At 50.7% G+C, this 25,296-nt stretch overlaps 10 protein-coding genes across 10 annotated transcripts; 7 read left to right on the top strand and 3 right to left on the bottom strand.

Moving 5' to 3' along the window:
* Nucleotides 1–1,497: 1,497 nt before the first annotated feature.
* Nucleotides 1,498–2,655, top strand: Aud_010731 (DUF3712 domain-containing protein; the record flags this gene model as incomplete). Its single annotated transcript, XM_043295564.1, has 4 exons — nucleotides 1,498–1,655; nucleotides 1,715–2,133; nucleotides 2,196–2,320; nucleotides 2,368–2,655. The coding sequence occupies 4 exons, from the start codon at nucleotides 1,498–1,500 to the stop codon at nucleotides 2,653–2,655; spliced, it is 990 nt and encodes a 329-aa protein (XP_043151499.1).
* Nucleotides 2,656–3,704: 1,049 nt separating this feature from the next.
* Nucleotides 3,705–4,996, top strand: Aud_010730 (asparaginase ahrA; the record flags this gene model as incomplete). The annotated part of the gene is made up of 2 exons (XM_043295563.1): nucleotides 3,705–4,679; nucleotides 4,739–4,996. 2 exons carry the CDS (start codon nucleotides 3,705–3,707, stop codon nucleotides 4,994–4,996), a joined length of 1,233 nt encoding a protein of 410 aa, XP_043151498.1.
* A 720-nt stretch (nucleotides 4,997–5,716) lies between these two features.
* Aud_010729 (glycoside hydrolase family 18 protein) lies at nucleotides 5,717–6,645 on the bottom strand (the record flags this gene model as incomplete). Its single annotated transcript, XM_043295562.1, has 2 exons — nucleotides 5,717–6,381; nucleotides 6,438–6,645. The coding sequence occupies 2 exons, from the start codon at nucleotides 6,643–6,645 to the stop codon at nucleotides 5,717–5,719; spliced, it is 873 nt and encodes a 290-aa protein (XP_043151497.1).
* A 2,796-nt stretch (nucleotides 6,646–9,441) lies between these two features.
* yth1 (cleavage polyadenylation factor RNA-binding subunit YTH1) lies at nucleotides 9,442–10,206 on the top strand (the record flags this gene model as incomplete). Its single annotated transcript, XM_043295561.1, has 1 exon — nucleotides 9,442–10,206. One exon carries the CDS (start codon nucleotides 9,442–9,444, stop codon nucleotides 10,204–10,206), a length of 765 nt encoding a protein of 254 aa, XP_043151496.1.
* Nucleotides 10,207–11,135: 929 nt separating this feature from the next.
* pst2 (putative NADH-quinone oxidoreductase Pst2) lies at nucleotides 11,136–11,935 on the top strand (the record flags this gene model as incomplete). The annotated part of the gene is made up of 4 exons (XM_043295560.1): nucleotides 11,136–11,162; nucleotides 11,223–11,308; nucleotides 11,372–11,768; nucleotides 11,834–11,935. 4 exons carry the CDS (start codon nucleotides 11,136–11,138, stop codon nucleotides 11,933–11,935), a joined length of 612 nt encoding a protein of 203 aa, XP_043151495.1.
* Nucleotides 11,936–12,857: 922 nt separating this feature from the next.
* On the top strand, nucleotides 12,858–15,027 carry npl4 (nuclear protein localization protein 4; the record flags this gene model as incomplete). Its single annotated transcript, XM_043295559.1, has 4 exons — nucleotides 12,858–12,959; nucleotides 13,029–13,159; nucleotides 13,214–14,672; nucleotides 14,761–15,027. 4 exons carry the CDS (start codon nucleotides 12,858–12,860, stop codon nucleotides 15,025–15,027), a joined length of 1,959 nt encoding a protein of 652 aa, XP_043151494.1.
* Nucleotides 15,028–16,093: 1,066 nt separating this feature from the next.
* On the bottom strand, nucleotides 16,094–18,444 carry Aud_010725 (uncharacterized protein; the record flags this gene model as incomplete). The annotated part of the gene is made up of 3 exons (XM_043295558.1): nucleotides 16,094–17,803; nucleotides 17,870–18,237; nucleotides 18,294–18,444. The coding sequence occupies 3 exons, from the start codon at nucleotides 18,442–18,444 to the stop codon at nucleotides 16,094–16,096; spliced, it is 2,229 nt and encodes a 742-aa protein (XP_043151493.1).
* A 950-nt stretch (nucleotides 18,445–19,394) lies between these two features.
* Aud_010724 (putative L-cystine transporter) lies at nucleotides 19,395–20,261 on the top strand (the record flags this gene model as incomplete). Its single annotated transcript, XM_043295557.1, has 2 exons — nucleotides 19,395–19,832; nucleotides 19,902–20,261. 2 exons carry the CDS (start codon nucleotides 19,395–19,397, stop codon nucleotides 20,259–20,261), a joined length of 798 nt encoding a protein of 265 aa, XP_043151492.1.
* Nucleotides 20,262–22,167: 1,906 nt separating this feature from the next.
* On the top strand, nucleotides 22,168–22,983 carry Aud_010723 (putative C2H2 transcription factor; the record flags this gene model as incomplete). The annotated part of the gene is made up of 1 exon (XM_043295556.1): nucleotides 22,168–22,983. One exon carries the CDS (start codon nucleotides 22,168–22,170, stop codon nucleotides 22,981–22,983), a length of 816 nt encoding a protein of 271 aa, XP_043151491.1.
* Nucleotides 22,984–23,616: 633 nt separating this feature from the next.
* Aud_010722 (uncharacterized protein) lies at nucleotides 23,617–25,252 on the bottom strand (the record flags this gene model as incomplete). Its single annotated transcript, XM_043295555.1, has 3 exons — nucleotides 23,617–23,734; nucleotides 23,787–23,984; nucleotides 24,039–25,252. The coding sequence occupies 3 exons, from the start codon at nucleotides 25,250–25,252 to the stop codon at nucleotides 23,617–23,619; spliced, it is 1,530 nt and encodes a 509-aa protein (XP_043151490.1).
* Between the last annotated feature and the right edge of the window lie 44 nt (nucleotides 25,253–25,296).

Raw genomic sequence — 25,296 nt, 5'->3', positions numbered from 1 at the left:
GAGTTTGAAGCCCCTCCGAAGTTACTAACCAAGGAAGATGACTCGTATTCAGCCTGGCGCACGGAGGAATCGCCTAAAACGGATTCCCGCCCTGTAACCCCAGGTCACGCACCTGGCTCTTCCAGTCTGTTCACTTTGTTGGTGGGCTGGCTTGTTCGCCCTTTGCAAACCCCCCACCCCCCGCGAATCTGACCAAAATAAACAGCATTCTCTCTTGTGGTTGCTTTTGTCTTGGCTGCTCTTTGTTGGCCCCATTTGCCTCCATCATTCCATGTTTTCCAACCCACTTGGTCTCACTTCTCCTCTCTACCCCGGCCTTCCAGTCCAATCAGTTCCTGAGACTTTCTCCCCCTTGCTAAGTCAGGATCGACCATGGGGAAATTGGACTTTCTTTACGATAGGTAGGATTGGACCCTCCCATCCAGACCATCCGGGGCTTGCATCCAGGGTACGGCGATGACTCGACTAGTACCTCTCTAGTCCCTGCCACCCTACCGCAGTACAAGTCGCCCCTCGTTTAGACTCAGGACTGTCAATCGCATCCAATCCAATCAAATCCAGACTGCTATGTTACGAAACAACCCAGGATTATGCTTTCTGGGTAAGAGCCTGCAAAATCAGCCATTCTCGACGCCCTTCAGCCTCGGCTGGATTGGGAACATGCCTCGCAAAGCTAACGCAAACCATGATGCATCAGCCATAAACTGTCGTTCATCAGCCTGATCGTGGCCATGGCTCTGTCTCATGCTTGCTTATCCCTCATCCGCCGAGGTCCTCATTTAATCTACGAGGTATCCCGTAACTGTTTTCGCCATGCTCCTTATCTAGTATCCATCTCTCTCTAGTCTCTAGCACCTTGGATCCTGGCGTGAAAACCCCAGTCACTTAGCTCCCCCTCCCCCCTTTTTCTCCACAAGATCCAAAATTAAGCAGTCAGGAAGAGGGAATGTTTCTGTACAAGTCTCCGGACATTGGTCAGAAGTCATCTCCGTCAGGTAGAAAGATCCGCGGTGCTTGAATCTGGTCGCTTTGTAATTTTTCTACATGTGATGGAACCTCGCCCCTCCTTGGGGGTAGATATAGCACTTGACGGATCCCTAGGGACTGGCTGGTCCGTCGTCTGGATTCTGGACTTTGACCATCCGTCCTTAGTACTTTTTCGCTTGCCCCTTCGGTGAACGAACTAAAATAGGTAGTTTTTCTCTTTCAAGCAATTTTTTTTAACCCCGTCGTTTTTCTGTGTCCCTATTATCTCCAATAAATTGCAACGGCCTTGCTCTGTTCTTGATGCATGACTCGGTATATCATTTGACTATGGCGTTGTTCTGGTTTTGAATTGATGCTAATCATCTGCACAGGGTGTGCACTATTGAACGACTGAATCTTCGACCACTTCTATATACTGACGCACCGGCGATAGACCATTTGTGTCACTCGCCATCCCGGTCATACGTCAGAACGTCGGACAGACTACAGAAAGCACAGTAGCGATCCGAAATGGCCGACGGTAAGCCAGAAGTCTCCGAGGTTGGGTTTGTGGAAAGCCAGTCTCCCAAACCGAGCTTTGGGAGACGTGTGCTCAACCACTACAAGCGGTGGTGGTGGGTTCATGTCATCGTGATCATTGTGGTCGTCCTCGTAGTGACACTCCCCTTGTATGTTCTCTTCTGCGTGATATATCAGAAAAAAAGGCTCGGAGCTAACTAGACATTAGGGTGTATGTCGGCTATCCAAACATCGCACAAGGCGACATCAATGATTCCACTTTGGAGATCAAGGAGATGATCATCTCCGATCCCACGCCGGAATCATTCGTCTTGGACCAGACGCAGGTCATCGGCACCCACAGCATATTCCATCCTACGATCTATGCCTTCGATGCTACTGTCAGCTTGCTGGGGGCTGCGTCAGCGTTCGCAACCGTACGGGTTCCTCAGGTCAAGGCCAATGACGGCACTGTGGTTCATATCAGCCAGTCCCTGGACCTGAGCGATGTGGGTGCCTTTGGAGGATTTGCTACGGCGGTCATGCAGAATGAGGAGATCAAATTGAACATCTATGGCAAGCCCGACCTGAAAGAGGGTGGCCTGCCTAAAACCGATGTGACGTACAACAAGACAGTTACTATGAAGGGTAAGTGATCAGGGCTTGGTCAAACCTCCAGGGTCGGACAAAGCTGATTGTGCAAACTCTAGCCCTCAACAAGCTCGACGGTTTCGCCATCACGGAAATGCATGTCTTGAGCGGTAAATCGTCGAATGGCGCCAATTTTGGTGGAACCGTGTACATCCCCAACCCATCTGTGATGACAATCAGCATGGTACGTTGCGTTCTTTATTTCAATATAGCGTCGACTGATTGACCTAGGGCAATGTCACCCTCGACCTTTCCGTCGATGGAACCTCCATTGGTACCTCATATTTGAACGACCTGAAGCTGGTTCCAGGAAACAACACCCGGCCCATGACATCCGCCATCGACTTGTCGGCAATCGCACCATTCTTCTCGAAGTACAAGAACGGTATCCCTGTGGCGATTTCAGGAAGCTCGACCAACTCGAGCGTATACAACGGCAAAGCCATCTCGTACTTTAGCGAGGCCCTGGCATCGAATACACTTAAAGTGAACTTGGACCTTGCTAAGTTGCTGATCTAATCGATTGGTGACGTTGTCGAGAGACACCCTCACCGGTGGATATATATACCACTGAGCTTTTCTTTTCACTTCTTGCCTTACGGGGCTACATGTACAATCCAGTCTTGATACATATATGCTAATGTTATGACGATTGGATGGATTTATTCCATTTATTTCTGCACATCTTCTTCTTGACTCGTTATGTTGACCTTACGTTGACCATGCGGTAGTGATCGCCGACAGTGACGGACACAAATACATATGATACTTTATTTGGTCGTGCTGCTCCTTGACCTATCATCGCTTCGAAGGTTGACTCCGAGATTTGTAGCCAGCTTTGAACCAATCAAGTGAGAACCGTAAGTGCAAAGGAGACAGAGCATTTTTAATACGACCTCGCAATCTTGATGGCGGATATTAAAAAACGACCAGTCCGCTGCAGTAGTATGCTTGAACTGGTCTACAAAGAGAAACAGGTTCATGGAAATGCACTTGGTTGCAGGTGACCCGGAGTTGTGCCTGAGGCGATAAGCCGTCTACTGGATACGTAATTCTTCATCGCTGGAATAATTCAACCACAGGCAGGACGTTTACCTAACTTTAAATAGATCAGGAGACGTATCATCCATCGGCATCATTCGGGCATTTCGGGTTGAGAGGTCGAGGATCAACCATGCGCCGATCTTATCAGTAATGCCAATGCAATGGATTCTCCGATGTTTCTCCAAATCTCCAACTCTTATCCCTGATGGATGATAACGACTCTCTCTTGGCAAAGTGCCAATTATTAACAGATTGGGGAGCACGTTTTATCCTGGTTCCTGCATCGGTTAAGTTCCGGGCTTCCTTTTTGCAGATAGACGCCTCATGCCAAGCAGAATTGGAGTCAAGTCCACATAGTTCCTCGACATGACTCCAATTGATATGGATTCTCATTACGAGATCACAGCGGGACTGCGACGATACCTCCTTATCAGGGTAATCGTGAGACTTGGATAGTGTCTCAGTTCCTGGATTATCGTGCGGTCGACGGTTGAATGTTGACGACAGTGCCTATTTAAGGATGGATGTCCCACGATGCGTTGCTGGTACGGTTGCCTGGCGAGTACAGCGGCATCAATCCATCGGAGCAGAGCAGTTTGCCTCGTCACATTGCAAAAATGACCAAAATCAGCTTCAAAACCATCATAGTCGCGGCTTTGGCAGCCGTTGGGAATGCCTCTCCGGTTCTCTATCCCCGAGCAACCGACTCAAACAGTACATACGTCTTCACCAACTCCCACGGCTTGAACTTCACCCAGATGAACACGACGCTCCCTAATGTCACTATCCTCGCAACCGGCGGTACCATCGCAGGCTCCAGCAACGACAACACCGCCACAACAGGCTACAAGGCCGGCGCGATCGGCATCCAGCAGCTCATGGACGCCGTCCCCGAGATGCTGGACGTTGCCAACGTCGCCGGCATCCAAGTCGCCAACGTCGGCAGCCCCGACGTGACGTCTTCCCTTCTGCTCCGCATGGCCAAGACCCTCAACGAGGTCGTCTGCGACGACCCCACCATGAGCGGCGCCGTCATCACCCACGGCACCGACACGCTCGAGGAGACGGCCTTCTTCCTCGACGCCACAGTCAACTGCGGCAAGCCCATCGTCGTCGTCGGCGCCATGCGGCCCGCAACCGCCATCTCCGCTGACGGCCCGTTCAACCTCCTCCAGGCCGTGACCGTCGCCGCGCACCCCACAGCACGCAACCGCGGCGCACTGGTCGTCCTGAACGACCATATCGTCTCCGCCTTCTACGCTTCCAAGACAAACGCCAACACCATGGACACCTTCAAGGCCGTCGAGATGGGGAATCTCGGCTCCATCGTCTCCAACAAGCCGTACTTCTTCTACCCGCCCGTCTTGCCCACCGGTAAGACCACCTTCGACGTGCGCAACGACACCTCCATCCCAAGGGTCGACATCCTCTACGCGTACCAGGATATGCACAACGATACGCTCTACGACGCCGTCAACAACGGCGCCAAGGGCATCGTCGTAAGTCCTTCTACCTTTCCCCTCACCATCCCTGAATCAAATGCTAAAAATGAATCCAGATCGCCGGCTCCGGCTCAGGAAGCGTCTCAACCGCCTTCGATACCGCCATCGACGACATCGCTTCCACCCACTCCCTCCCTATCGTCCTAAGCTCCCGCACCGGCAACGGCGAAGTACCCCTCACAGACAGCACGAGCACAATCGGGAGCGGCTTCCTCAACCCGGCGAAAGCGCGCATCCTGCTCGGTCTGCTGCTTGCCGAGAACAAGGGGTTCAAGGAGATCAAGGAGGCCTTTGCGAAGAGTGGGGTTGCTTGATTGTGTCCCTTCCTTTCTTTCTTTCTTTCCAGTTGCATTTGTGGTTTTCATAGACAAGATTTTGATGGCTATAGAAATGATAGAACTCAATGTAATGGTACATGTCCCACTGTTGTTATTGATATGTCGATTTAATAATATGCTAGATGATCATATCATTTATCTCTGTTATTGACAAAAGCTGACGTCCAATCAGACTTTGGAACGAGTGTTTCTGCAATATATTAGAGGTGGTGTAGCTCATCACGCCATAGCTGAGCGGATATCCTCATTGTACGGTCTACACCGTATCTCGACGGACTACATCAGCGCCCGGGCCTTGTTGGCCATACCTTCGGAGTACTAGGAGTACTCCGTAATGCGGTAGTGATCAGGATCAGGGTCAGATCTACCTGCTGCCGACGATGATAAGGCTCCGGGAGACAAATAAGAATGGAGGGGCGTATCGTATCGCGTGGACGACCGACGCACGGTTGAAGTCTGACCGTCTACTTTTTGTTATCGGCTGATAGCCCACCTATTGACAGGGATTGTTGACGGTATAAGTAGGACGCGATATCAACTCAATAATTTCACATCGCAATGAACTTCAAAACTCGCTACTTAGAGATATAAAACAGACGATGCCTCCCGTTTTCCCGTTCCGCCATTTTTCGATTCCTCGCTGATGTTGCACAAACAAACGTCCAAACCGCCTTTGACTGAGTTGGATATCCCAAATCACATATCATGCAAGGTCTTATATCCCGTCTCGATCAGGCTGCGGGGTCCTCTTGCATCACCTCCGATGTGCCAATAAAATAGACCCCCCAGTTTGGTCTTGGTCGCAAATTTGGCCTTCTGTTGCACCGTCTCAGGGGTGTCGTAGGTCACAAACCCGCCATCGCCGCCAACACACCAGGCAGCGCCGAACTGTTCATCATAATACTCTTTCGCGCCCGGCCGCGGTAGGTCGCAGTAGTCAAAGACGCCATCCTCCCCTCCACAACCACTGTAACGCTGACCGATGTGATTACTGCCTAGGAAAGAGCGACCGTACGCTGGGATCCCAAGGAGAATCTTCTTGGGGTTGACACCTTGTGCGATTACGTATGCGATGGCCGACTGACACGAGATCGCCCCTGTTGGGTCTCGAGATGGGTTATACAGCTGCGACTGGTGTCCTGTTTCGCTGGTCCACGGTCCGGAGAAATCATACGCCATGATGTTGATCAGGTCGACATAGTTCTGCGCCTTGCACAGATCTATATGTTGCAGGGCCCATTCACCAGCTGGAAGGCAAGTGGCCAGCACATAGCGTGGTGACGGTAGAACTTCACGCAACCGGGCAAGAAGACGGACATAATCTGAGCCCTCGGCGGGGCTTGAAGGGTGCTCCCAATCGACTGCAGAGCGTCAGCATCATCATCCTGAGCCACTTAGAACATATGGTGCTACATACTGTCAATTCCATCGAGTCCAAACTCATCTACGAGTTCCTTCGCGGTCCGTACAAAGGTCTCCAGACGGGTTTGGCTCCGCGCTACTGCGGCAAAATTTTCGCTTCCCTTGCCTCCTCCCCCGACTGAGAGGATGACCTTCATCTTCGAGTATTGTGCTTTGAGTTGTGTGAATGCCCGGAGGCAGCCATTTGCGCCGTCAACGGGCATCTGAGAGTCGGCCCACTCATCGCTCAACTGCACAAACAACTTGTCAGCGGGGTAAGACAATAGGAAAGAGAAGAGAAGTAATAAAGGACAGAAGAAGAAAAATCAAGTCCGGGTTGGGGATTCACATAAACTGTGCCGTCTTCTTTGACCCTAAAAGAAAGCAAGACATGATGGTTAACATTTGTATCTACCTAGATCAGGCGATTAATCGCTTCGGCTGTGTGTATGACTAGTACCAAGCAAATGCATAGAAGATATGAGATATGAATCCCAATCTCAACGACGAGGGAGGCTGTTTTCGATAGATCCTCCAATTCGCATAGTAGGCTGCGTTCATGAAGAATGGGACTTCATACGAGCTGCTGAAATTGTTGGCCCGTTGTGCCGCCTTACGACGCCAGTGGGGGAAGATGGATCCGGAGAACATAATGCGACGAAACTCGGCAGGGTTGCCGCCGGATCTGTAGATATTCTCACAGATCGACGAAGAGGCTGAAAAGGATTTACGGGAATAGAGAAAATCATTCGAGGTGAGGTTGAATATATGCAACTGAGGGAGTAAGAAGCAGCTGCCAAATTGTTGACAGTGTCACGTGTGGGGAGTCCTTTTTTGGGTCTGATCTGTTTCTTTTTTGAGGTTGCATAACTCCATCAGAGTCATGTTACTCCTACACTACAATTACGTTGACCAAAATTGCTAATGGACCACAGGAACGGAGAAACCCCTCGATGCAGCGGCCGAAGAGGCAACCAATGGCCAACGCTCCTCCATGGCAAGCATCCAAAATCGCTTGCTTGATCCCGTTGAGGTTTGTTCGGGGGCTAGATCCAAAGAGCTTTGACTGTCAGCGAGCTACTGCGAAGAATGATACAGACATCCATGCTGCGGAGTATAGGTAGCGGGCAATATGGCGACCCTCACCTCCACACTTGGCCGCCGTATCGATTTTGGCTTCAGTGGCGGATTCAATCTCCCTAATTTGCAAGCATTAATTTCACAGGAGACGCAACCGACAAGCGTCAATGCGGCGAGAGCTTGCAGAAATGGGTTAGGATACTGAATTGATCCATCGAATCAGCATACTCAGACAACAGGGAAATCCTCATCGTGACCTGGTCCAGTAGGGTCCAAACGCCCCAGATGATCATGTCTAGCCCCGCCTTTTTAGACTCAGGTCCAATGGCTCCTTGAGAGACCAAAGCTTAGTGGAGAGAATTATCGGTTGGGTAACCTGAAAGCTTCGTCAATTTCTGCTGGCTTCAGCTTCGTAGAGCTGGGATGACTTGTTTTGGCTTCTTCCGGTGAGAATCTGACCACACGTATTGCATTATTATTCTACTGGTGGCAATATCCATTGCTTACAGCACGAGGCCCAATTGGCCTCTTTATTAGACCCTGGGATCATCTCGCTTTCCAGTACTGTTACTCTGAGCTGGGTAGGGGGAAGCCTGTACATCATGCTCATGTAGGTCTGCAATATCTTCGCAGGTGCACCTCTATGATTTTTGGCCTAATTTTGAGGAACTGTAGCTCGTGGCTTTGGGAAAGGTAACTGAGAATCAGACCATGTGAAAGATAGTTAATTTGTACCGTTTGTCCTTGGCTCCCACAAGCCGCCTCATATTTGCTTTTTCCTCCTTCTGGCTGCTTGGGGACGATACAAACCTCAAACTAATGATTTGATCCCTGGATGACTGATAGACCGTTAGCATAGTCATAAGCCATCCTTCTTATTGAATATTAACAGAACACGGAGCACAGCGACTGAACTTATACGATAGAAAGGCCATGCATGATATTCTGAAGGTGCCTGCAAGGAAGAAGAGATGGTGAAGCAAAATTGACAGATGTTTTGTGGGGGTCACTCTGTTGTACTCCGTACTTATGTTAGCAGGCGGCCAGGGGCACCATACTCATAGTGGGCCAGAGTTTGAAATCAACCACAATCGGCCTCGACATATCCGTGCTTCTCCGTGGTGAAGAGGAGGAGAGCCAGACGATTGAATGAACTTGGCGCTAGATACAGAACAAAGAATATACATGTTTCCTTAGGCGACTGAGGTTGCAACGTGAGAAGGTTCTTCTCATAAGACCAGCCAATGGATAACAACATCCGAGATAGAACTGTAAGGTGTTCTGGCCGCACATAGCACAGACCTTTTGGTAAATGACTGTCCCTTGTACCCTATATATGCGCCTTTCAGCTATTCATAGTGACTTCGCACTTTGAATTGCCAAAATCGACCATATGCAGGGGGAATTCTCTGCCGCGGCACAATGTGGGTTATTCAATTGCTACCCACTCCTCAGAGCCCGCAGAGGTCAATGGTGTCTTCGTTTCATAGCGAAAACCACGAGACCATCCCATACGGTGTTACATTCTTGATGCATCAGCATAGCAAAAATGAATATGATATTGTTATTATTATTGACTTGGGTTTGTCAGCTCATGCCATCGCAGATTACTAACTAACTACCGATTCTGCTCTATGTTGGTAATACAGTTTGCCACCGCCTACCATATTAATACTAGTGCATTGATGCATCAGCTGTGATCATAAACTACCCTTGACTAACTCTGTAGTTATTTTACTTCTACAACTGTTGAATCCTAACACTCTTCTCCATACGGTCACTTTGACTGGCATTACAGGACTTAACATCGACTTGACTATCAAGACTGGGCAGTCGCAATAGGAGCAGAATTTTGTCAAACGCATAAGGTGGCCAACGAGCCTGGTGAAAGCCGCCGATCACTTTCTTCAAATTCATTATCTTGCGAGCTATAAATCACCATGACAGCAGATGTCAAATCTGCTGCGGCACAGATTCTATCCACCGATAGCACTCGAGATCCGAGCTACAACAATTTTTCCTTCATCCCCTTCCTCCGCAAAAGCTTCGGTTTTGGACTCGCGAGCGACGTACCCGTCTGCAAAGCCTACAGTGAAGGGCATTGCCCCTTAGGACCAGCCTGCCCAGATCGGCATCCTACACCCTCGCGGGTAACAACGTCAACCACAACGGCGTCCGGGCTGGCGCCTTCTACAACCCATGGCTCCCTAGTCTGCAAACACTTCCTCAAGGGGCTCTGCAAGAAAGGTCTCAAATGCGAATATCTTCATGAATACAATCTTCGCCGCATGCCGGAATGTCAGTCCTTCTCGCGATCAGGCTACTGTCCCAACGGCGATGATTGTCTATACCAGCATGTGCGGGAACAAGCGCGATTACCGCCCTGCGAGAACTACGATCAGGGCTTCTGCGAGCTGGGCCCCTTATGCTCCAAGCGACATGTTCGGCGACGACTTTGCAAATACTACTTGGCGGGATTCTGTCCGGAGGGTAAAGCGTGCCCCGATGCTCATCCGCGCTGGTCGGAGAATCTCCCCAAACCTACCATGAGAGTTGAAAAGACAGAGGAGGAATTGGAACGGGAAAGGGCTCTCATCCGAGAGGAGCAGGAGAGAGAGAAGGAGAGGGAGCGTGAGTGGAGGAGCGAGCGTGGCCGTGGAGGTGGCTTCATGCGCGGGCGATATCGAGGACGTGGACGGGGGTAGAATAAGGCAGTCTGTATCCGGCATGGGGGTTACTTACGGCTCTCATGGAAGTTGGCTGGTTTCGCATACTTTAGAAGCTTTTGCAGGTCGTTAAGATACCCAATTTGAAGTTATAAAATGCGTTGATGATGTATGTGCTCACGATCTCAATGCGGTAGAGTTTCTGAAGGATTGTGATGCGCTCTTCTGCCCTGATGTGGTAAGTTATCTACCACCACAACCATCTGGAAATACTACCATTTACCTTTGGCGTTCGTTTTAACACGGTTGACTTCTTCGAGTAAGAAGGGGAGCTAAAAAGTTTAATGTATGACATCATGACTAGCCGAATGACGGCTAATTGCAACGTTAGCTTAGATAGTTAACTATGTCTATCAGTTTTGTCATCAGTCCCATAATCAGCATTTTTGATCAAGTATTATTAAGGAATCATTCAGCAATGCCCTCGGGAAGACCACTGCTCGAAGAATCCAAAGAATTAAGGCAACTATAAGGTGTTTTTCTCTGGATGCATGCCGCAGCAAGTCTTTGTCAGGAATGCGTAAGGATCACCTAACGGGGCATCACGTCTAGGGGCAGTTTCTAATTGGCTTTTAGACTAAATGGTGGGCCATGGATGGATAAGACTGGATTGCGGAGCGAGAGAGCGGGCCCTCCAGTGGTGCAATGGACGAACCAGCGTGCCTTTCTTTTCTACACCTGGGATTCTGTAATCGATTACGGATGCAGAAGGGAAGTATGGCATAATCCAGAATCTCCCCAAATTTCCACTGAGGGGCACTAGTACTGGAGAGTAGAGGAGTCGAGAACTTCTTCCATTCGCATATATATAAAGCCTCTGCGAAGGTTCTTTGTGATTTTTCAAAAGACAAGTCTCTACTTCTACAAACCTATAGTGTCCTGTTCGTTTCGACATCAATCCAGTCACAATGGCTCCCAAGGTCGCTATCGTCTTTGTATGTGATTCTCCTTGACCTTTTGACACTTATGCGCTTGCTAATTGGTCGATTCCGCAGTACTCCATGTACGGCCACATCTTGAAGCTGGCCGAAGCCGAGAAGAAGGGCATTGAGTCGGCGGGTGGGCAGGCGGACATCTTCCAGTATGTGTCTGATCTTCGGGATTCACTCTAGTCAAGCAGCGATTGACCAGTATCTCTTTTCAGGATCGCCGAGACCCTGTCCGAGGACGTCCTCGCCAAGATGCACGCTCCTCCCAAGTCGTCTTACCCCATTGTCGAAGTCGACACTCTGAAGGACTACGACGCCGTCCTTTTCGGTATCCCCACTCGCTACGGTAACTTCCCCGCTCAATGGAAGACCTTCTGGGACAGGACCGGTGGCATCTGGGCCTCTGGTGGCTACTGGGGCAAGTACGCCGGTCTCTTCGTTTCCACCGGTACCCTCGGTGGTGGCCAGGAGTCGACCGCCATTGCCGCCATGAGCACCCTCGCCCACCACGGCTTCATCTACGTTCCTCTTGGCTACAAGACCGTCTTCCCTAAGCTCGCCAACTTGGAGGAGGTCCACGGCGGTAGCGCTTGGGGCGCTGGTACTTTTGCTGTAAGTTATCTTTTCCTTCATTCGTGTCGAGCAAGGGAGGCTTGTTACTGACTCCTGTCATCAAGGGTGCCGACGGCTCTCGCCAGCCCACTGAGCTGGAGCTCTCGATCGCCGAGGCCCAGGGCAAGGCTTTCTACGAGACCGTCTCCAAGGTCAACTTCGCGTGACTACATGGTGGCGAGGAAGTGAAGCCTGCAGCGGCTGCACAGCAAGCCAAGACTGAGGCAACTCCCCAGCCTGCGCAGAGTGGACAGGGCAATGGACAAGGCACACAAGGGGCGAAGAAAGAGAAGAAAGAGAAGAGCAAGGAAGGACCTTGTGGTCTTCCCAAGTGCACTGTCTCGTAGTTGATTCCAACATATCTATACCCTTTTGTTCTTTTGTCATGTTGACTTGTTCTTCTCGGTTGCAAATGGCGTCATTGGATTGGGAGGTCAATATCTACAATAGATGTATGTATGTATGTATGTAGCTATATTAAAGACATCCATATATGCGCATTAATGTATTTACGCGGAGCAACTCCGTGATCTTATCTGAATGTTCCAGTAATCAGTGGACAAGCTTGTCTGAAGCTTGTCCAGTTACTTATAGAATTGTTAATAATGGAGGTAGTACCATAACACATCTTCCTGCAGAGACCTGAAGAATTAAAAAAAAAAAAAAAAAAAAGATGATGAACATGAGAAACACGAAGAAGAAGAGAAACAGGTAAGAAAGAGTAATCATTGAATATCAGCAAATGTGGCTACCTTCAGATAGCATATGTAACCCCAATACCATACTTAGCTCAAAATATTGACTTGCAATGTGGCTCCAGTGTAACGGACCGGTAACACCGTGACGGGTGATGACGATAGAGCTCCGCTGCCTTCTGCCCGCCTTTAAATAATCACCTCCATTGGAGCTCTCACACCTCAGAGACCTCACAACTTACTTGCTACCTACTGCCTCGCTCAATCGTCTCCGTCGAGCGAACACACCCAACAACAACAACCTGATTCTTCGCAGTTCTTCCCGGTATGAGCCTATGAGATCACACTACTCCCACCAACCATCCCAATACGCCGACCGACTTCTCCTCCAAACATGGCGGCTGCGCGGCCGATCATCCTCAGATTTGAGAGCCGTAACGGCCAGTTTCGCCTCAGTGTCAACCCACAAGAGCTTTTTCCTTCACTACAGGAGAAGGTATGTCTATCGTCATTGGTGGCCATCATAGCATTGAGTTCACAGTTGCTGACTCTCTATCTTTGTCAGATCCTAGAGAACCTCCCCGAAGATGTTGAACCTTCCTCACTCGTGCTGTCCAACAAACCCATCGGCACTGGCGGTCAAGAAAGACAGTTGACTGATCTTGCTGGGGTCTCGATTGAGCAGGTCGGTTTGAAGTGAGTATTCAGCAGTGGTGTACTTGGCTTTGGCTGACGGCTGTTGGCTCAAAGGCACGGGGATAAGCTCTTCATTGGCTACCAGGATAAGCAAGTATCGCAGGCCGCTCCAGCCCACAAGCATGTCACGGCAGATGTATCACGGCGGCTAAATGGAGCACCGGTGCGAGAAACCGAGACTGTCACATTTCACCCTCCCACCTCCCCATCCGCGACGATCAAGAATCCTTGGGAAGTTGTGCAACAATCACCACTGGACGATATGCTGGACAAGAAGGACGGGAAAATTTATCGTCCTCGTGATATGAAGATGTGTAAACACGGCCCCAAAGGCATGTGTGACTACTGCATGCCCCTCGAGCCCTACGACCCCAAGTACCTTGCGGAGAAGAAGATCAAGCACTTATCGTTTCACTCATACATGCGGAAGGTCAATTCAACCACCAACAAGACCGAGCTGAAAAGCTCCTTCATGCCGCCTCTCAATGAGCCTTACTACCGAGTACGGCGCGATTGTCCCTCTGGTCATCCGCCGTGGCCTGAAGGGATCTGTACCAAGTGTCAGCCAAGTGCGATTAGTCTACAGCCTCAGGAGTTCCGCATGGTCGACCACGTGGAGTTTGCTTCGCCCGACCTGATTAACTCATTGCTTGATTTCTGGCGGAAATCGGGCGCTCAGAGGTTGGGTTTTCTGTACGGCACGTACGAAGAATATACCGAGGTACCTCTGGGTATCAAGGCGGTGGTACAGGCAATCTATGAACCACCACAGGTGGATGAAATAGACGGAATAACGCTTCACGAATGGCCGAATGAGAAGGAGGTGGATGAAGTAGCTCGTCAATGTGGACTCGAGAAAGTCGGCGTCATCTTCACGGATCTGCTCGATGCGGGACGCGGAGACGGTTCGGTGGTATGCAAGCGACATATCGACTCGTACTACCTATCGTCACTCGAAATTGCCTTCGCATCTCGGATGCAGGCAAAACACCCTAAAGTGACAAAATGGAGTCGAACTGGCCGTTTTGGTTCTAACTTCGTGACTTGCGTCCTCAGCGGCGACGAAGATGGTGCTATCACTGTCAGCTCATATCAGGCCTCTATCTCCGCTGTTGAGATGGTGAGGGCGGATATTGTTGAACCATCCGCCGAGCCCTCCGTCATGTTGGTGCAGTCGGAAGACGATGATACGGAGAACAAGTCGCGGTACATCCCCGAGGTTTTCTACCGAAAAATCAACGAGTACGGCGTGAGTGCCCAGCAAAACGCCAAACCCAGCTTTCCAGTCGAGTTCCTACTAGTCACCTTGACCCATGGTTTCCCTACCGAGGCGTCTCCTATGTTTTCTGCGAGCACTTTTCCCATTGAGAACCGCGAAGTCATCGGCGAGAGTCAGGAGCTGCGCCATGTCGCGAAGAAGCTGGTATCCCACGGTGATCCAGACAAGGCAATTCGAGAAGTGTCGGATTTCCATCTTCTGTGCTTCCTGCATTCGCTATCCATGTTCAGCAAGGTAAGTGTGGCGGTATCAGATCGCTCAATCAGCTTGAGGCTGGCTTCACAAGCCTTTGCCACTATTCCTAACGTATGAACTTTTACAGGAGGAAGAAGCACTGCTGTGCCGCGTTGCGACGTCCCATGATCCCACAGAGGGGCTACAGCTGCTAAACACCCCCGGCTGGGCGACCCTGGTTACTGTTCTTCAGGAAAGTGGTGAGCGCCCCCCTAAGCGCCCCTGGCTAAACCCGGCCGATCCTCCACGCCCTTTGTCCCAACAAGGGAAACGTCATCTTTCCTCAAGACCTGAATCTCCCAAGTCAGAGAGTGAACAGCTTGCTAAGAGGTTCAAGGGAGCTAGCCTAGAGTGACCGCTCGACAGCTCGATCATTTCTCCGCCGCCACCCTGGATCTGAAGCCCTGCTTTCTGGCCAATGATTGCCCCAAGAAACAGCCTTTGGCTCATGTCCCGCGGCGAGGAGGATATCAATACAACATCCTTGCCTGCCACTGCCCACTACCTCGTTCACCCAACCGACAATCTGGTATTCGACCATTGCCGCCTTCTCGACTCTCCCTCCCAAACCCTCTGTCACCTCTTGCGTATATGACCCCGCCAAGCATTTTCGCACCTTCAGTATGTGAAGACGAAGCTACATCTATAGCCTTGTGCATCATCGCCATGGCGTCCGGTCACATCACTCGGGTTTTACTGATTAAGCCAGACTTGGTATTCCTAGCCTCTGGTGAAGACAAAACGGTTTCTCGTTCTCGGGAGTTAAGTTCTAGATAGAGGTCAACCAATATACCGCATCTTACATTTGAGAACCTATTAGCTCTCCGTCTAGAGGTAGAACAAGATTAGAGCTGCTAATCATCTTTGCTTTACTTGTGTCTGTCAACAGCACAACGCTTTAACATCATTACTACATGGCGAGTAATACGCAGAAAGAAACGTCTGATAGGAGAGCCGCATCCCAAGCGAGTAACCAAAATGTGGCCGAGGACATCCAACTAAGAGGTATGCTAGGATACATAGGACAGGGGAATATCAACATATAAACAACCAATCGTGACTTTGTGAATCAAAACGTGAACCGCCGCAGTCTTTTCCCAACTACATAATCATCCCAAACCATAAATTTCATGTGATCATCAAGCATTCGCAGGTGAAGAGGGTCGTTCGTGTGCATAGACAGAGGATGGGAAATCAGAGACGTCGACAGAATCAAGGGGTCGAGAGGATAAGAATTCCAGCGCTTGTATGAGCTAGACAATACTTCATTATTCGATACAAAGAAAACAAGGGGGTCGAAACAGTGACATCGAAAAGGGGGTAAAGGCGGGATATTAGTGTACTGCAATAGTGCACTACACTTTCTGTACAATGGTAACGAGGCCGGTAAGCACTCCAACCACTCCGTCCAGGATGTTCGTTCATGTGAAATCAACGCTTTGTTGTCTTTCTTGCCGAGCTCGAGCTCTTTCCGCTCGTCTTCGCCGGCGGTTGTTTGCATAGTCGCCACTGGCATCGGTGCCGGTAAATGTGCCCGGAGACGCGATGCTGCCGTAGGGCAAGCTAGAGGGTACATGGGGAGGTGGGGGAGAAACGTGACTCAGAGAGGGCGGGACAAATGATGAGGGAGGAGCAGCACCCAAAGGAGCAGCAGAACTGGCCGCCGCCTGCTGTTCACGTTGGATTTGTTCCTGCTGCTGACGCTCGAGTTCCTCAACCCGGCGCCATCGATCGTAGCCACCTTCGTTTCCCGATAAAGAGCTGGCACTCCCGGCGCGGCGACGTGAGTTTCTTCTCTCCCTTCGTCGTGCTTCACGACTGGCGGCGGCTTCTTCCTCGGTCAGTCTCCTCAGAGTGACGTGCCGGCCGTCATTGTGCATCTTCACTTTGACAGACACAGGTGGAGATTCCAAATGATCGTCCCGCTGTCTACTAGTACTCCGCTGACGACGATGGCTGGATGAGGCATCCATGGCCGCCGCTCCGGCTGCCAGACCAGTGGCCACCTCGGGCAGCTCATGCCGAGACTGGACAGGGGTTGGCATCTCTGACATTGGCTCTTGATGAATTGGTGGAGCAGGAGGGACATCGGGATGTGGCACGTCCACGGGTCCTGGTGTCGCGGGGCCGGCAGATATAGCGGACTCGCCGTGCGGATGCCCACGGGGTGGGCGTGTCATGTCAGTCGATGAGAGATCGGTAGCAGTGTAGGAATCGGCCCTTCTGTGCTTTCGTGGGTAGAAGCCGTCTCCTGTATATCGCCGCTTACTGTTTGCTCGAGCGATTCTTTCCTCTTCTATATCATGACGGCGCATCTCCTCCACGCGGCGTTGCTCGCCATCCCTCTTGCGACGCTTAAAGAGACCCCGGAGAGCCGCGAAAGCTCCAGCACCGAACAAGGCGTTACGGACTCCATGAGAGGGCTCTGGCTCTGGCTCTGTCAAATATGTCGTATTGTAATAATAAGACGATCCCGGGCTTTGTGGTCTACTGGGTGGCCTGCTGGGCGGTCTGCTTGGTGGCCGATTGAGTGGAGTCTGATGGCTTGGTTCTGGTCGTCGTCCGTCCTCCAACCTACTCATTGTGGCTTCTGTCATACTATCAGTTCGTGTATGCGCCCGACTATAGCGACCGGATTCCGTATCACTATCTCGATCGCGCCTTCTGTCGAAGAATCGTTTGACGAGAAGCGCACCACCACCGATAGCTCCTAGTTTGAGAAGCTTGCTTCCCCAGCCACCACGACGTGATTCCTCATCGGAGTACTTGTCTTCCGAATAAGATATCTGTGAGTCTTCGTGACGTTCTTTCGGACGTGAACGGCGCCGGAAAAGCGCAGCCAGACCCGCCCCTGCAGCTCCTGCAGCGGCCATGCGGCCAAAGCTGCTATGACGTCGATCTTCGACTCCTGAGGGTTCCGAAACATAGCTGTGCCGAGCGTCATATTCACTTCCTGTGGGATATCCCTCAGAATCGTACAGGTACGAGAGAACGAAGAATGTTGCCAGAAGTGCGAAAGCAGCTACCGAGTATAGTATGAACAAGGATTTCGGGGAGCCGTAAAGGGTGAGTCCCAGGGGAATTTGCACTAGACCTAAGATTGCAAGAGCACGACCAAGCCACCGATGGATCTATGGGCAGATTAGTTGAATGGTGCCGAGGTATGAAAAGACAATGGCTTTGTTCGCCGCACTCACAACTAGCTTCAGCGGAATATGGTATCTCTTCCGCTTACTCTCAATTTTGTGCACGAGATACCCCCATAATACCTGAAAAATAACCATGACGTAGATCGCTAGACCTATGCCATGATGAGGGTTCGTGAGACTTCTCTCAGGCCCGACGGCAAACCACCCGAGGACAAAGACGACGGTGCTCAATAAGAGTGTCAGAACCTGACACCAGACATGTAGCTTAAAAGCCCAGAAAGGATTCCATCGCGAATAATATCGTATGATCAGGACCGATATGGGCACTAAGCCGAGGAACACGATTGTTGCAATGACACCATGAGCGATTATCAACGTGCGGTACTGGGGCATATCTCGGAACCGGTTCCCCATGCCTGGAATGTACGTCAGAAGAAGCTTAACCTTCACACATTTATGCGACTCCACCCACCGTTGTATTGCATAGTCTCAAAGTTCACACCCATCAAGTTGGGTAGAAGAAACGTTTCGCGACCCGAGTCCCATGTTCCATCTCCGACATGCAATGTATTGGAGGCATACGTGCTGCTCCCCGGAGCCGTGAGGTCTGAGTTTGACGACATGACTTCCGTACGCACCCCCTCGCGACAGCGACCTGCGAGACAAGGGAATGCCGGAACCACCAAGGAGATCTATTTAGATCCCCCACTCCGAAGAATGCACCATGCGCTTAAAGGAAACCAAATAGAAGCGTGATGGACTATCGGTTGTGCCTGTCAATTGGCTAAGCAGATCCAAAAATGGAAGCCGTTTAAGCTTCTGAAATGTCGTGGATGGAATATGTCTTCCGTATAATCGTGAGGCTGGCGGTGATGAGGATCGAAGTGGGGACAAGACGATAGAACGAAAAGGCTGGAAAAGAATACCAAATATGGTGTCAGACAAAACACCAAAAAGGAAAATATAAAAGATAAAGCGTCTTACCAGAACCGGCTTGAATGAAGCAATACTGACAAGAATAATAATCAGCCTCTGGAAGGGAGCAGATGGCTGGATGCTGGGGCGGCTGAAGGAGTAAGTGTCTGATCAGCATCACAACTGTTTGCCGATTTGGGTTTAGTGTGACAACTCATATCCCGAGCAACCAGCCGCTGACTCAGCCACTGCTCTCTACACCGCCTGCTGCTTATGGATAGTCGTGTGCCTAAGGTGTCTCATGAGCATTCTTATCAGCTGGACCCTCGGGTGGTTTGGCGGTCGTTCTCAGTCCCTTGATCCTCGATGTCCTTTGACCTTTTTGCATATCAACGTCATTCTTTTTCGTCTATGATTACTTTAAAGGCAAGACTAACTGTAGGGCATGTCTTCTCAACTTGAGATCTTCGTGAGGGCTCTCTCGCGGTGAGTATCGATTATCACTGATACGACTGACATGTACTGATAAGCCGTTTATAGCCTGTTAGGATGGATATAGTATGTGACTGTGTTCTTCCAAGTCAATCTGGGGCAGATAAATCTCCTGAGAGGCTTCCGTTCCAAGATGGCAGTTCGGTTGCTGACTTGAAGACGCAGTATGTTTTGCTGGTCGGCATCCTTTTATCCCCAGCCGATCAGTAACTTTCGACGGCGTTCAACAGTTGGATTGGCCATTGACTTTCCCACTATCAACGTCCTGGGCTTTGTCTGCTACACAGCATATACGTCTGCCTTTCTTTACTCTCCTGTGATTCGGCGGCAATACGCCGCCCGTCACCCTTCGGATGAGGAGTCCACAGTGCGCTTCAACGACTTTGCCTTTGCCGTGCATGCTGTCATCCTCAGCACGTTAGTTTACACCCAATTTTGGCCTAAGATCTGGGGCTTCAAGGTCTCCCGCTTCCAGACCGTTAGTAAACCGGTTCTTGGCCTCTTCTGGGGCTCCATTGCAGCGATAGGTGTAGTAGTTTGCATTGTTTTGGCTAAGAGCCCTGACCGAGGATATGAGCCATCCACCTGGGCATGGATCGATGTGGTAAGTGGTTTGGGGACTTTGAAAGACTTATAGGACGTTTCGTGTCAATTCTGACTCCGCATCTTCTAGATTTACGCCCTCTCATATGTGAAGTTGATCATCACCATTGTGAAATATGTCCCTCAAGCATGGGTAAATTATAAAAGAAAGTCCACAGAGGGGTGGAGTATCTCCCAGATACTTTTCGACTTGACCGGTGGGATCCTTTCTCTTCTGCAACTAGTTTTAGATTCTTCGTTTCAGAGCGACTGGAGTGGCATTACTGGAAACCCCGTGAAGTTTTTATTGTCAAACGTGACCATCCTGTTTGATTTGGTCTTTATCGTGCAGCACTATATCATTTACAGAGACTCCCTGGAAGGCAAGATCAACCGTCATCCGGACCTCGTCACTCCCCTATTGTCGGACCCAAGAGCAGCTAGCGCTTGACCTCTTTTCTATTTGATGTTGATATATCCATACATATTATGCTCCTTCAGACAATAGTTCAACCATACTTGCTCCCTTTGAACCTACTTGGACTCATCTGCATCACGGACGTATGTAGCCAGCGCAATCAATAGAATTCTACAGGAAGAAAAACTGGTAAGGCTTCCTAGGCTGCCAAACCCAACGCAGCGGGACGGGAAGGAGGAAAAAGTCAGTTGTCTAGGGAGGGCAAGACAAAAGTGAACCGTTTAGCATGACAAAAGACAAGCAACACTTGAAGGCTTGTTGATACACCACGAACCTTGTTCTGCTGACACCGCTCTTTTACAGCCACCCGGGGGGCTTTTCTGAGGGCGTCCCGGGTTTCCATTTTTATCCATTCTTTGCAAAACAATCTTCTCAGGAGGATAAGCACTGAAAAATAACACAATGAGTTTGCATTGGAATCTGGGTTCGCTTGATGAGACCGTCACAGTGAATATGACAGGAACCGAGCGGATGTAAGGCCAGTGTAAACATATCCAGTCCAGTCACCAAGGTGCGGGGGCCTGATTATGGCGCAATGCCATGCATGTTTTAGCATATGCACAGTGAGAAAATAGCATATCCTCTTCATCTTCTCCCTATTATTCTACTGTTATGTTCATCGTTCACACCGCACGGAACCATGCATAGGGATAGGGCCAAAGGTGAGACAGAGTCACGTGGCTCGCAGGTTTTGGCCCAAACAAGCATCTTAAAGATGCTCTAAGCCTCTGGCCGATCGGCCTGGGTCGACCAGCCAAAGGGGGTCTTCCCCTGTGTGGAGGCCGATATCCTCTGTCAGCGAAAGAAAACGTCGTCTGTTTGGTAAATCGCCAGTGACTAATTATAACTCGCAACATCTCAACCAGGCAAATTCTTTCTCGACAGCTAAGACAATTGCCATGCCACTTGCTGATTGCACAGCGTCTCCCGCACCTCAGCCCTACCGGATATCCAATGATGACCCCCCTTGATTGCCAGGACCACTCTGACTCCTCCATACTCGACGCCGGGAGCCAGTGTTGTCAACCACAGATCTCTCGAGCTATGGTGCCTTTGGTGCGGCCGCTGGTGCGAATGAGAAGACAGCTAGAAGACTAATCAGCACTAAGAGTCGAACCCCAGTGTTCGGAGCGTGAATCTGCTGCTATTGGCTCTCGCGCCAAGCCTCGTATAGATCTAACTATATGCAGCCAAGTCCAAGCCCACAACAAGGTTCGGAAGCCACAGGTACCAGCAGCGAACAACTGGTATGAAGGTATGTGTCTCAGCACAACATCATACCAACAGGTTTCTCTCACGGTCACTGGTTCATTATGTCGATCTCCGAGCGTACACCCGACGCTATCTAGAGTTCGAGCCTACCTGGCCTTCTCACATCGTTTCAACGTGCTGTGTGAATGGAAGAACTACAGCATGAAGAACCCAGAAATAGGCATAATCGCACGTCGAGAGCCAATGGTATCGACTCTGATGACACCAACCGCCCCTATGCAGGTTTAAGAGTCGTACATGGGCATTGTGAAGAGTCTCCAGCTGCTAATTCAGTCAACTCTGTCAGCGTGCCGATGCATAACATAGCCACGTCTGACGTTGAGCAATACCATTCGGCTCTAATGAAGAAGGGTTTCCGGCTATATCTTTAGTCAAGGGAAAAAGAAAAGAAAATCAGGCCTTATACTGACCCGACTTATCAGGCACGGAGACATTCCGCTTCAACAATGCTGGATCGCATAACCAGGAACTATTTAACTGCAAGATCTCATGATCAACCCCTGGTTGGGACAAGACAAGAAACTCAATCGGCACCCGCCTCGATCCTGTGGTTTCCTTGAACAGAAACCCGGATCAACTAGCATTTCATACAGTGGCCGGTGACAGCATGACTTTATTCACCACGGACCACCAAACCATCTTTGCCATGTCTTCGCATCAGTATACCTTGCCGGGCATGGACGATGTCCCCGAAACATACCCATACAACATGGGCCAAGCAGACAGTGAGGAAGACGTGGACAGCTTCTACCTGGCCAGTCCCCCAGCGTCCTCATACACAGGCCTCGGCTTCGAGTCAGCCATGCCAGCCATGCCAGCAAGCCAAGCCTACAACACCACCCTGCTGGCACCGATGAGCGGATCATACTTGTCCTACGGCGATCCGTGGACCTCTCAGGTGCCCCCAACAGCAACAACAGCAACAGCAACAGCAACATACCACCCCACCGAGATCTACCCAGCCTCAACAATGGCATACAGCCCGCAAAGAACAACTCCCACCAACCTCAACCTCAACCCGCAAAGCTATCTCTACCCGGGCCCATCAACCCCCAACCCCGACCCGAAACCGCCCTCCCCAGACCTCGACACGAAAGACCTAAACAACTACGGCATCCCCAATGCCGACGGCTCCTGGCGCTGCGCCTACCCAGGCTGCACCTCGGCCGCGACGTTCCACCGCGGCTGCGACCTGCGCAAGCACTTCAACCGGCACCGGAAGCATCTGTTCTGTCGCCACGAGGGCTGTCCGCAGGCTGTTGCAGGCGGGTTCTCGAGCAAGAAGGACCGCGCCCGGCACGAGGCGAAGCATAACCCCGGTGTTGTGTGTGAGTGGCCGGATTGCGGGAGGGTGTTTAGCCGAGTCGATAACATGAAGGATCATGTGCGGCGGATTCATAAGAGGGGGGAGGTTGACTCTTGACCTTGAACTTTTCTTCAGGATGTTGGATGCATTTACGGCGGGTCTGGGCTTGGGTTGGTATTAGCGGCGGATGTCATTGCGTGGGAGTCTTGACGTTTGTTTCTGTTGCGTTTCAGCTGTTGTATTCGATAGACCACCTTATGTTCTTTGTTTGAATTGATTCAAGTCGTATTGCTATATCATATCTTTGCGTATACATGTAGCTCAAATTGAAATGAAAAAAGCTCGATTCCATTCGATTCCAGGCCAAGATCAAGACGCCAAAACTTCCAAAGAAGAACAATGTATGTAGAGGCTAATGTGCAGCTCAGGCAATAGAAAGAATCACTCAACGCCGGCTATCGCAATCACAAGGCAAGTCCCCATCTCGGACACCACGCTGTACCCTATAGCGATGGAAGGATATATGCTAATACAAAACGAACGGCAGCATACAACGAACGCGAACGCAATTCTAAGAATATGGTATCATGTACGGTACGACAAACAGGAACACGGGAAGGGAATTCGTCAATGCATATGCAGGTTACTCGAATGGGCGGTCGATCCTGGGTGGTGATGCCGACGAGAGAAGTGTTTCGACTGTCGGCATACTGGAGGCGAGTGATTATGAAGGGTAATGCAGCGTACAAGCTACAGAGCAGTGGTTCGGCGTCGTCGGCCTCGAGTGCTGCCCTCGGGTCTTTGAGATAGCACTCGTCTGAGCTCGGGATCGTCCTTGTTCTTATCGACGTGGTGCACTCGCACGTGTCTAGATTTTGTCAGAGAAACGGAGGGACGGCCAAGAGCAGTATGAAGCTCACCTTTGAAGGTTATCAGGCCGGGGGTATTTATGTTGCTGATCCGGACAGAAAGGGCATACATAACCTGGCGAATTATGGACAAGGCCATGCCGAATCATCTCATTCTTGCGTTTGAATCCTTTGCCGCCAACTCCTCGAGCACATCCCTCGACGGGACAAAAGTGCGGACGATCTTGGGAATGGACATTTGCATGGGAGCTGCAAAAGGTGAGCCCGTTTCTGTCAACGCAAAAAGGTTCAGTGTTGACTTACTTAAGCAAATATTGAGTCTGAAAAGGCGGAGCAGTACACCCTGGATGTCGGCATTTGAATGTGCCTGGAGGAACCGGTGCGGTGGGCGGCGGGCCTGCATTGAAAGGCGGCCGTTCGCCCGTTGGGGTCTGATCGGTGGGAGTGGGATAGCTGGTTGCCGGACTCTTGACTGCCGATGGCGAAGGTTCGTAATGCGGCGTTGTAAGATAAGTAATGTCGGATCGTGTATGCCTCCACTGGGGTTGTTGCTGCGATGCTGGAGAGGACACGGCCGACATGCCCTTGGAGCTCGCAGGGGAAAGATGGGAATAAGGACTAGGGGGGACCTGCGGTGGAGCAAATTGTCCTGGCCGTTGATGATCCCACGCCGGTTCATTCCTTGGTATCGATGGAGGTGATGTGGATACTGGAGGAAGAGAGTAAGGCCCTGAGATCTCGGCCAAAGCAGTCTGTATCGATGGCAGGCTATGCTGTTGGTGGTTATCTGGCGATTTGGCGATTGCTAACGGAGGAGACGTCTGGAGTGCTGGAAGCAAGGCTTGAACCGGTCCCTCTGAAGGTGATATTGCAAACTTTTTCAAGGGCGAAACAAGGGGAGACTTGCGTTCGACGGTGAAATTTGGCGGCGGCGGCGGATGTGATTCTTTCGGAGATGATACTTCGACTTTGATGCTGATTGGCTCGGCCTGGGTTACAGGTGGTTCCAACAAGTCCTTGATCGATTGGGGCGGAGATGCGCTCTTGAGAGTCGGAGGTGACACCAAGTTTTCAGGTTGTGGTAACACGTCAGGGCCAGACGACAAGAGTTGGAGAGCTCTCTCCGCCACTGACGAAGCCGGTTCCTGGAATTTGACATCTTCCACTGCTCGAGGGTCAATTCTCGTTTTCTGCAGATTTGGTTGATCCTCTATCCAGGGATCCCGAAGGCGCGGATGTTCTAACTCGTAATTGGCAATATCCGGGCGATTCGGTTCTAGATGAGAGATCAGTACCGAGTCGCCCTCAGTTGTTTCGGGCTTGGATGTCGGCGACGGCTTACGGGGAAAGTCCGAAGACGTTCCCTCATCTCCAGGGTATTTAGCAGTAGCATCAGATTTAGAGAGCGAATCTTGTGTTAGAAACGGGGGCAGCTGCTCGTCGGGCTTATAATTTGGTTTCTGAACCTCTAGCCCGGGAGTGAGCCGGTCGTCATCTGGTTCGTATGCGTCGGTCATGGAGGCGGGCTTTGAGGGGGCATTAGGAAGCCCTTCCTGATAGA

Source organism: Aspergillus udagawae (genome assembly GCF_001078395.1).
Source record: "Aspergillus udagawae IFM 46973 DNA, scaffold_9, whole genome shotgun sequence".
Taxonomy (NCBI): Eukaryota; Fungi; Ascomycota; class Eurotiomycetes; order Eurotiales; family Aspergillaceae; genus Aspergillus; species Aspergillus udagawae.
The sequence above is the reverse complement of the archived record's forward strand: the minus strand, read 5'-3'. Positions and strand labels throughout refer to the sequence as shown.